Below are 11,755 nucleotides of genomic sequence, written 5' to 3'. Positions count from 1 at the left end.
CAAAAGTCAATAAACAATCCCATTTTATAAGAAACAAATATAAGGTTACTGTAAAATGTTGTCTGCTTACTTTATTAAACTATATGATATTGTTTTATAATAGTATTTCTTTATTCTAATACAGTATAAGAACTTTTGATACAATATCTGAGATTTATATTTCAGAAGTTTGTATCTCTGAATGATTGTAAGTTGAGGGACTTCTTACGTATACATACATCCAAATACCAGGGCACTTCCCCCAATTTTGGGGGGTAGCCGACATCAACAAATGAAACAAAACAAAAAAGGGGACCTCTACTCTCTACGTTCCTCCAGCCTAACAAGGGACTCAACCGAGTTCAGCTGGTACTGCTAGGGTACCACAGCCCACCCTCCCACATTATCCACATTATTCATAAAAGTATTATAAGAAATGGCACCATCTAATGTGTAACAAAGACATATCTTTAATTCCATTTTATTTACAGCCAGATGCAATGTTTCTTGAATGCATGTTTAGCTCTGACAGCAGGCTTTATGTTCAAATGATTACCTAGTACGGTAATCCCAAACTTTTCTACTACAAAACTGAATTCACTATGCTTTTTAGGAATTGTCTTTACTTTATCATCTGGACAAATCAACATGAACGTATTCTTGGTTTCTCTAATAACAATGCCAACAACACCAATGTATTCGGAGCATACAGACCTGGAAACTCGCATCAAGCAGCCGAAGTACTCCAATTTTCTGACGTTAATCTGAACGCTATTGGCAAGACTTTCCGTATGCTTGCTGCTGTCATCGGAGATACAGAAGTGTTTCTTTGCGTAAGCCTTCCACATCTTGTTGATAGGTAGGAACATTTCAAATGTCTTGTCAAACTTGTTGATTTTATGGAGCCCTAATGTCCTCCGCTCCCGACTTTTCAAGCTTCCAATTCTTTTTTTATCTTTCGTCGACTCGCATTTTCTGACACCCATATCTGGCCTTCCTCTGCGTAGTAGCCCTACATTTATATATCTATTAAACTGAAAAAATACAATTTGTAGTTAAAAACCTACATGACACAAAAATGCATGAAAGTATATCAATAAAAAAGCTTATTTCTAGTGGAAAATTTGAAACTCAGGTATTGTTTATCATTGACAATTTATAGATAAATAACATCTGCCTGAGCATTAAATGAAAAGCTCAAAAATTTTAATAATTAATTTATGTTTTTCATAACAACAGTACACAAACCTGAGACCTTTAACATGTATGATTTCAGCGGTTCTAACTAGACAGGTGGCTAGATACCCACTTTTAACCTTTTACCTGGGACTTCCTAAGTAATTAAGGTGGGAAGTGTGACCTAAAGTACTTGGGTTTATAAAGATATGAAAAATCTAAATTATTTTAACTATTTGTGATTTGTTCCTGTTATTAGTTCTTTTAACTGCCCAAACAGTACTACATTGGATCCTTCTCTCTGGTTAGGGCTCATTTTCCCTTTGTCTACACATAAACCGAATAGTCTGGCCTATTCTCCACATATTCTCCTCTGTCCTCATACATCAGACAACACCTATATTAGCCAAACATTTCTTATTCACCCAAGGGGTTAACTACTGCACTGTAATTGGTCCGTGGCTACTTTCCTCTTGGTAAGGGTAGGAGACACTCTTTAGCTATGGCAAGCAACTCCTCTTGGAGAAGGAGACTCCAAAATCAAACCATTGTTCTCTAGTCTTTTTTTAATATTGAAAATAGGGGGCCTAAGGCGTCTCAGGGAGGGTCAATATGGAACAAGTGACAAATGTCAAAAATATGGGACAATCCCATCAAATATAGGACGTTTAGTCACCCCTCAGAACCTCTGTCAGCAGCAAAAGAAAGTCAGGGTACCACTCTACAGGTAGATATAACAGGACTATCATATCATGTATAGGTTGGTTGTGGATTTTACCATGATGAGGAATTCCTCATAGGGTAGAATGGTGGGAATGCGTAAACGTCAAGGGATGGTAGTCCCACGAAAGTTGGAAGGCGGCCTAAAACTCTACCAATTGGTCTAGTATTGGCTAGTAATACACAGGAAACTCACGGATGAGGGACGTCAAGAATAGGTCTATGTCAACAAACCCTGCAAAGTCAACACTTTGTCTACTATCCAAGAGTCAAAGGATGCCTCAGAATAAGTTACCTGAGACTTCCTGCTCAGTTTGTCTGCCAAGATCTGTCTCTCGCAGCATTACGAAAAAAGATTGCAAAGTTGTCGTGAAATAAAACCCCGTTGCCTGTTTTGATGTAATCCAAACCGAGTTGTTATAAAGGTCAGTTACTTTCAACTCAAGGAGGTTTATTTGGCATTGCTGATCTGACTTTGCACAGCTTGGAGGCCTTGTGCTGCTGCAGGTGGATAACACCTCCCTTCTTTTGATGCATCCATGAAGAGCATCAACTCAGAAAAGGGGGAAAAAAGATCTACCCTTATGAGAAGGTCCTAGATCCAACAAATTAAGTTAACCCTTGCTCCAATCTCCCCGGAATGAGCATTCCAGAAGATCTCATTCCAGAATACATACCTTGAGACCCGAATACATACCTTGAGACCCTAATATCCAGAGCTGCCACTGAAGTTTATGCACACAAAGGCTACTGTTGGTCACTAGACATTAACGAGGCCAGGAGATCCAGCAAATACTGCCACGGATGTGCTTCTCATCAGTAACTGATGAGCTACTTTCAATCTTGCAATTCTAGCCATCAGCAAACAGTGATTTAGCGATCAGTCTGTTGATGCTTTCTTGTTTGCTGATAGTGGTACTGTCAAGAAAAAAACTTCCGAAGAGACAGGGACCAAGGATTCTCTATGAGGAGTCTTGACTGATGGTAGAAGAGTTTTGATTCCCCTTGGAAGATGGAATCTTCGGGATCTTGAACCCTTCTGTGAAGCCTCTTCCATGCTGTTATTGTTTGCGGGGAGAGGAAAACAATCGGAAGCGCAACCTAACCTGCGAACGGGAAAGGTGCTCCCCCCGTTAGTACACTATCAGAGGCCCATGAAAGGCGAACCGTCTTGAGAAGAGAAAAGGGATTTTGACGTAGGAAAAATCTATTTCTGGGCGAAGGACCTGTGCCGCCCAGTGAATAAGCTCCATTTAGCACTTATTCTTAGGTAATTTACTGCTAAATATACCAGAGAAAAAATGTAAAGGAGTGCTAGGTTAACTAGCTCGCTCACCTATTGGTGTCGGTATAAAATTGGGCGTATATTCCAGAGGTCCCGCACTATTTAGATTAATCCACGACAGAGAACCCCAATAGAGGAGAGCCGTTCAACCTCACTCGGTACTACTACAATGCATCCGCTCAGAACCCAACTCCTTAGCACCCAAAGTTTGGGGACTCCAAGGGAGAGGAGCTGGGAGGGTTCACTGGGCGGCACAGGTCCTTCGCCCAGAAATAGATTTTTCCTACGTCAAAATCCCTTTTCTGGGCTCGAACCTGTGCCGCCCAGTGAATCTATACAAGAGAAAAATGTCACCAAACTTGTAAAATAAAGGAAAAAACATAAGCGTAAGAGAAATACAGGATGCTTTAATCAGAGATGAGTACCAAAAAACAATTATAAGGGTATCTTAAATATGAACATAAATCCAATAAGGTAGGTATAATAATGCCGTGAGTGATAATATATACAGATACTCAGGAGCATAAAATTTACAAATATAATAACAGTATTCAGGTGCGAGACCAACGAATACAATAGGGTATAAATGAGGCAGGTAAGAGGGAGAGATAAAGAGTCAAGGCATTAACCTGAGTTACTCGTGAGTAACTACGCTCCCTGCGGCTACTGTAGAAAATTTTAGGGCTTCCAAATGTTTAAGGTAGTGTTTCTTGAACACTGACGGTGATTTCCACCCTGTATACCTGGAAAGGTCTGTAAAATTCATGTGGTGAAAGAAGTTCACCGAGGTGGCAACCGCCCTGATATCATGTGCAAGAGGAAAGGAGTCAGGGTTAGCTTGTTTAATAAAATACAAAATTTGTTGCCTGATCCCTTTAATAGTAATGGTACCGCCTTGTTCTCTAACGAATAGAGGCCCCGAGGAGTTAGAGGAGGTCCGGGATAGATAAGACCTAAGAGTAGTGACAGGGCACAGCGACGGATCTTGCGTGAGGGGAACAATTTTCCAGGAGGTCCATCTGTTTTGAGGGTCTTCATTCTTAGCCAAAAAGAATTTGTTAGGAGAAAGAAGGACCTCTCCTGAAGGCAGAAAGTCAATATGACCCGGGTCTCTCGACAAGGCTGCCAATTCAGAAATTCTTGCCCCGGAAGCCAAGCTCACTAGAAAAAGTGTTTTCCTGAGAAGGGGCATGTAATCACAAGAACTGTTAATGGTATCAGAAGCCAATTTGAGTACGTCATTAAGGAACCAGGTCACCGGGGTAGGACGAGTAACCGGTTTCAGTCTGGCACAAGCTTTCGGAATTGAAGCTAACAAAGAGTCGGTTAAGTCCATGTTAAAACCCACTAGGAAGATCTTTTTCAGAGCCGATTTAATAGTGGTGATAGTATTGGCTGCCAGACCTGATTCTAATAAAGATCTAAAGAAAGTGACTGTAAGGTTCAAGTTCATACAGTTCACGTCTAAGTCTATTAAAAATTTTGCCAACTTTTTAACTGCAGAGTCATACTGACGGATGGTGGAATCCCGTTTATCCGATTCTAGGAACAAGGTGTTTTGAGGATCAATATTGGCACCATGCATAGCCGCAAACTTCATAAAGTCCATAAAGTTAGGGCGCTCTGAATGTTTGAGAAAGCGTACACAACGCGTGTTTGTACTATCTGAGACAGAACCGGATTGGGTATCGGGTGAGGGTATAATCTCAACTCCCGCAGGAGAGGATACCAGTTGCTCTTGGGCCAGTTGGGTGCGACCAAGGCTACTTGTCCCTTGAAGGATCTCAGTTTGTCTAGAACTTTCAGCAAAAGATTCACCGGGGGAAAGAGATAAATCTTTTCCCAGTTGTCCCAATTCTGTGACATGGCGTCTGTGGCGTAAGCCTGAGGGTCTAGATTGGGAGCCACATATACTCTCAATTTGTGGTTGGATTCCGTGGCGAAGAGGTCCACTTGGAGACCGGGAACCTGAGAGAGAATCCACCGAAATGACTTTAGATCGAGTGACCATTCCGATTCTAGAGGGGAGGTCCGTGACAGGGCGTCTGCCACTACATTCCGGACTCCCGCCAGGTGGACAGCTGAAAGATGCCAACGGTTCGAGGCTGCTAAGGAGAATATGGCTACTAGAACATGGTTCAGAGGCCCTGACTTTGACCCGCCTCTGTTGAGGCAGCGGACCACCACTTCGCTGTCGAGGACCAGACGAAGGTGTTGTTTCTTGGGAAGAGCGAGACGTTTCAGGGTTAGAAGAACTGCCATGGCCTCTAGCACATTGATGTGAAAATGGCGGAACAAGGGAGTCCAAAGACCTTGAACTTTCTTGAGCTGAGAATAGCCGCCCCAACCTGATAGGGATGCGTCTGTGTGAATGATTAATTCCGGGGGCGGAAATCGAAGGGGAACTGACTTTGACAGACTGTTTGCTCTTGTCCAAGGAAGAAGTCTTTCCCGTAGAATGGGAGGAAGGCGGACTTTCCTGTCCCGGAGCTTCCGGTTCGCCCTCGAACGCCAGACACGATTGATATCTTTCAATTTTGCCTTCAGAAGAAGATCCGTCACTGAGGCAAACTGAAGGGACCCCAGAATCTTTTCTTGAAGCCGTCTGGAACTTACTTTGTCTTTGAGAAAGCGTTTGGTGTTCCTTGCAATCTCTAACCTCTTGGGTCTGGGAAGACACAGAGTATGAGATATAAGATCCCATTGCAGGCCGAGCCATTGGAACTTCGATTTTGGAAGAAGACGGGACTTCTTGAAGTTGATCTGGAAGCCTAGAGATTGAAGATAATGGATGACTTTGTGAGTGGCTTTTAGGCAATTTTGGGAGGTGTCTGACCAAATGAGCCAGTCGTCCAGATAGGCTACTACTTGAATCCCTTGATTCCTGAGTTCCTGAACAGCGACTTCTGCTAGCTTTGTGAAGATCCTTGGGGCAATGTTGAGCCCGAAAGGCATCACCTTGAAGGAGTAACTTTTGTCCCCTAAGCGAAAGCCTAGGTACGGACGGAAGTGTCTCGCTATCGGGACGTGATAGTAGGCGTCTGTAAGATCGATAGAGGTGGTGACGGCCCCACGGGGAAGTAAGGTCCGCACCTGCGAGACGGTAAGCATTCGAAACTTGTCGCATTGAATGGACAAGTTGAGAAGGGATAGATCTAGAATCACTCTTCTCTTGTCTGAATCCTTCTTCGGGACACTGAACAGCCGACCTTGAAACTTCAGATGTTTCGTTTCTTGTATGGCATTCTTTTGTAAAAGATCCTGGACAAATTCGACCAGGTCCGGAGTGGAATGTTGACGAAATTTGTTCGGAGGAGGAGGTCCTTGAATCCAACTCCACCCTAGTCCCTTGGAGATGATACTGAACGCCCAGGGACTGAACCTCCATTTGTTGCGGAAGGCATAGAGCCTCCCCCCTACCTGCTGCACCTCAGTATTGGTTTGAGGAGTTGCCTCCACGTCCGCCTCGGAAGTTCTTTCCTCTGCGAAAGGCTCTTCCCCTGCCTTTGTTCTGGTTAGAGCCACGGTGGTAGCCTCTACCTCTACCATAACTCTGGGAAGAGCTATGAGCCTCGTAGGACTGGTTAAAGGCAGGGGAAGTGGCGGAGGCACCAGAAAGCTGGCTCTTAGGTAGCAGAACGGTGACATAGTCATCCGAAGGAGCCCGAGAGGTGGAAGGCTGTGCCGGGGCAACAGAAGATGGAGGAAGAGGCAGCCGGAAGTTGGATGAAGCACTCTGTTGTTGCCTGAACTGGGTGGAGGTATATGGTCTAAGCTTCTTCCTACCCCGGGCTTGATAATTTGCGGGGTCATACTTGCGTTTAGGGGTCAAACCCCAACGGGCTTTAAGGCTCTGATTAACCCTAGTGGCCTCCGCCAAGACTTCCTCTACGAGATCCTCGGGGAAGAGATTTGAACCCCAACAGGAGGACCGGATGAGTTTATTAGGTTCATGCCTAATCGTCGCCTCAGCTAGAACATGCTTGCGACATCTGCGTTTAGCAGTAGCGAAGTCATACAAGTCATAATATAACGACTGTAACGTAGCCTTGTTGAGAGACTTAAAAATACTCTCCGTATCGTAAGTCAAGGCTATCGACTCCGTGGATGTGGCCAGGTTTAGAGTACGGCCCACACGTAGGCGGGAATCATATTCCTGTTTAATGAGAGATTCCGGGAGACGGGGAAGCTTCTCACTAAACAAGACTGAGGCACAGTCTGCTGCAAGCTTGCCGGAGGTAAAGGTGGTATGGACGTTGTCCCAACACTCAATACCTGAGGGAAGAAGGAGGGAGATTGGATCCACCTCTCGGATGGGAGGCAAGGGCTTCTCCTCCAGAGCATATTGAAAGGCAAGCTCTGCCACCTTATTGACGCATGGAGTCAAGGTGGTCTTGTCCATTAAGAACATCGTAAAGGAGCTTTTATGAGGCGTCAGCATGGTGTTAGTGCAGCCGATGTCATTCAAAAATCTGGCCCAAACAGATTGGGCTTGCTCCTTCGGGAAGATGACCGTCTCTTTGGGGACCTTGTCTAATCGGACTAAAGCTTCCTCGGTAAGTCTGGCATAACCATGAAATGGAAATGCCAGACCCGGAGGAAAGAATTCAAAGTCCTCTAGAGGACGAGTGCCAAGGCCCTCCAGAGTCAACATTCCGTCTGAGAACGGGGAATGAAGAGCCATCCGCCAGGGGTTGTTCTTGGCAAACGGCGGGAGCTTAGAGGCATCCGGTATGAGAGAGCTTTGGACTCTCTCCGGAGCTCCTTGCTCTAAAGCCCCAATTCTCTGACCGAAGTTAGAGAACATCGTGTCCATCCTCGACTGCATCTCCGAAACCAACTTTGCCTGCATCTCCGACACGATGCGAAGCATAGCTGATTTGGAAAGGCCCGGACTAGCAGCAGGAGGGGCGGAAGGAACTCCCGGGTCGTGAGACTTAGAGGAGGAACCAGAGGTCTTTGAAGACGGGTTCGTATCATGTTTAGAGCCATGAGAAGTCTTGTGAGGCTTGCGAGCTTTGGGTAAGGTCCTTGAAGTAGACTTATCCTTAGGGGGAACCGGGTATGAACGTTGAGACGAATCACGGTCCCCAGAAAATCCAAGAAAGGAAGAGCGATCAGAAGAAGAAGAAAGAGCGGGGCTGAGGATAGGAATCTCAGCGCCGGACACACCTGCCTCACTTACCACCCTACCTGTATCCGGCTCGTCTAGCAACATTGGTTCGACGTCCAGGTTCATGGAGGCAACATTGTCCTCCAGACCTCCGGGGGCGTCCGATGGATCTTGCTCTGGGTCGATGAGACCCGTTATAGTGGCATCAATGTGGGCAATGATGGGAGCTGCCACATGCCTAGCCACAGCAGCTGAAGACTTGGCGTTGGGGTAAACCATGGTGCAGTAGTCCTCAGATAGGACGTACGGCCGCTTAGACTTTACATTCCGGGCAAACCCACCAATCCACACCTTCAGTGTGGCCCGAGCCGCAGACTTTTGCTCCGGGGATGCCTGAAATAATAGGGGGAATTATAAAAGGGAGACTCCCAATGGTCCTTCAAGACCATAGATATCTTACTAATAGTAAATAAAATAAGAAGGCAATATAGCCAACGGGACTCACCGAGTCAGATCCAAGGGTAGTGATGAGGTCGAAGCAAATCACACAGTTATCCGGGTGCCATACCACAACGTCTTCCAGTTGAACCCCACAAGGGGCGTGAGATCGGCAGACGGAGTGGCCACAAGGCTGGTGCAGAACAGCTGCACAGGCCGGCGTCAGACAATGCACCATCTGTAAAAAGAATAGTATATGAGAAACTGTAATTCTCTTAATTAGGGGAGGGTCTGGAGGACCCGGGCCTAACATAGGTCTAACACAAGATTAGAGCTTAACTGTACTATTCTTTAAGTGGCCTAACATAGGTCTAACACAAGAATAGAGCTTAACTGTACTATTCTTTTAAGTAGGGGCGGGTCCGGAGGACCCGGGCCTAACATAGGTCTAACACAAGATTAGAGCTTAACTGTACTATTCCTTAAGTAGGGGCGGGTCCGGAGGACCCGGGCCTAACATAGGTCTAACACAAGATTAGAGCTTAACTGTTAAAAATAAAAATAATTTTTTTTTTTTTTAATTAGGGGCGGGTCCGGAGGACCCGGGCCTAACATAAGTCTAACGCAAGGTTAGAGCTTAACTGTAATATTCTTACATAGGGGCGGGACCGGGGGTCCCGGCCCTAGACATAAGTCTAACTTGAAACTAAAGTATAGCCATCCATTCCGGTCAAGCCGGGAGCATAAAAAAGGATGCAATAACAAGGAATTAAGACACATAGTGTCTGATTTCCCGGGGTGGGGTAGACCCCGGGCCGGGAAATAAAGGTATATTCAATACCAATTCCTTTAGAGACTCCGGGGTAGTGAACTGTCATATATAATCATCATAGGAAATGTTATAAAATAATAGGGGGGCGGAACTGTAACTAAGAACTGCCAATCGAACCCGGAGGGTTTCGTATAACATAAGCCAGAATGAAAAGTGAATATAAAATAGGGTGCACCGGGATCCAACTCTGTTGACCGGTGGCCAACCAGACTAGACAGAGACTAAACCGCCGGGCCACCCGGAGGACAAAGTCCATAAACACTTAACTACCCCCTCTAAAAGGAGGGAAGGCAACGGTCCCTTAGTGGAGGGGGGAGAAGCCTAGCCTCCCACCTAGCTAGAGGGGGAGCGTGGGGGAGGATCACGTGATACGAGGCAGCAGGGCTACCAACTGACGATCCCCAACCAGACAGATCAAACGGAGTAATGGCACAAATATTCATTATAAAAATAATAATAGCGTTAAATATATGAATAAACACACAGAAAATTTTTGGGCAAGGCATGCAACATAAATAATTAAATCACAAAAGACACACCTGATGGCTAAAATAACATTGCCGCCTTAGCACGGTCGGCAGCCATAGCAATACGTAAATGATATCGGCCCAAAAATTGAACCACGAGGATTCTAAACGCTAAATAATGAATATTCACAATAACAAATAATATTTGATAATAAAAATAATACACATAGTAACACCGCAAGTGAAAATTAAAAGCTCTCAAAAACAGGAGTACCAACTGTAGTGAAATCAAGCAAGATCGGTATGAACGAAGAGAATAAACTCCTATAATATAAATATTAAACGATCTAGGTTGCTCAAAACACAGTAAAACCCAGCTTGGTACTTAACTTAGACGGTGTCTCCTGGGAAACCGACGAAGAAGCCATAATTCACTAGAAAATATCCAAAATTCGAGAGCACTAGAAAAATGCGGGTTACTTTGCACGTTGTGCTAAAAGGAGTTGGGTTCTGAGCGGATGCATTGTAGTAGTACCGAGTGAGGTTGAACGGCTCTCCTCTATTGGGGTTCTCTGTCGTGGATTAATCTAAATAGTGCGGGACCTCTGGAATATACGCCCAATTTTATACCGACACCAATAGGTGAGCGAGCTAGTTAACCTAGCACTCCTTTACATTTTTTCTCTGGTATATTTAGCAGTAAATTACCTAAGAATAAGTGCTAAATGGAGCTTATTCACTGGGCGGCACAGGTTCGAGCCCAGAAAACGGATTTTAAGCAAAGCGAAAAATCTATTTTTGGGTGAGATAGCCATGTCGTCCTGATGGAAGGTTCCTTTAGGTAGCTTTCTGAGGGATACTTGCTACAGTGATACTCCCAGAGAATTAACCATAAGTCTCCAGAATTCTAACTCCTGGCGCGAGTATCCTTAATGTATCTTGAGGGATATTGCATAATATCAGGGGACGTATTTTTCGATACGACACATAGCAATCTTCACCCCGAATAGATTTAACACTTTGAGGGGGAAGAGTGGCGAACGAAAGGGGAGCCGTTATCAAGGTACCCGGTGGACCTCCTCTCAATACTATTACAGCCCATCATTCCTAGTTGCATTTAAGCAGGAATAGCCGCAGATAGAGTAGTTTCAGGTGGGGTCATTCAAGAAAGAAGGGTGGGTCCATCAGGACGACATGGCTATCTCACCCGAAAATAGATTTTTCGCTTTTCTCAAAATCCATTTTTTGGGCTCGGCCATGTCGTCCTGATGGAAGCTTACCAGAGAATTAACTTGAAAGTACTATACCTGTGGGTTTGTATAAGTGCCTTTCCTTTGAATGAGTTCCTTATATGGTCTCCTAGACCCTTATATATAGTACAACATTACCGTTATTTGTCATATCCACCAAGCTTTGGGCTTCCTGCCCCCTGCAGGGAAAATGTCGACTTCGACTATAAGGATTCAATGTTTGTACAGTGGAACCTCTACACACGAACGTATCTACATCCGAATTTTCCAACATCCGAAGTAAAATTCGAGAAAATTTTTTACTCTACACCCGAATTTTATTTCGACACACGAAGTAAACATTACGCCATTGAGCGTCGAGTGCTCAGTTCTCTTTTCATGTGTGTATCGTGTGGTTGTCCTCTGTTTGGTCTGTTATTAACAGTGCTTATTTTCTTCCTTTTCTCACTTTTCCTTTTTGATTTTACCTATAATCATGGTGCCTAAGAAGCTAAG

At 44.7% G+C, this 11,755-nt stretch overlaps 1 protein-coding gene across 2 annotated transcripts in view; it reads right to left on the bottom strand.

Moving 5' to 3' along the window:
* Positions 1–448: 448 nt before the first annotated feature.
* Pop4 (ribonuclease P/MRP subunit POP4) overlaps positions 449–11,755 on the bottom strand; it is a 72,699-nt gene continuing 61,392 nt past the window's right edge. For both annotated transcript variants that reach the window (XM_068393920.1, XM_068393911.1), the window contains exon 3: positions 449–1,013. In XM_068393920.1, the coding sequence (XP_068250021.1) occupies positions 465–1,013 (549 nt within the window). In that variant the 3' untranslated portion in view covers positions 449–464. The remainder of the gene's footprint in view (positions 1,014–11,755) is intronic.

Source organism: Palaemon carinicauda, chromosome 1 (assembly GCF_036898095.1).
Source record: "Palaemon carinicauda isolate YSFRI2023 chromosome 1, ASM3689809v2, whole genome shotgun sequence".
In the NCBI taxonomy this organism is placed as follows: domain Eukaryota; kingdom Metazoa; phylum Arthropoda; class Malacostraca; order Decapoda; family Palaemonidae; genus Palaemon; species Palaemon carinicauda.
Note: the sequence above shows the minus strand (reverse complement) of the source record. Positions and strands in the feature narration are given on the sequence as shown.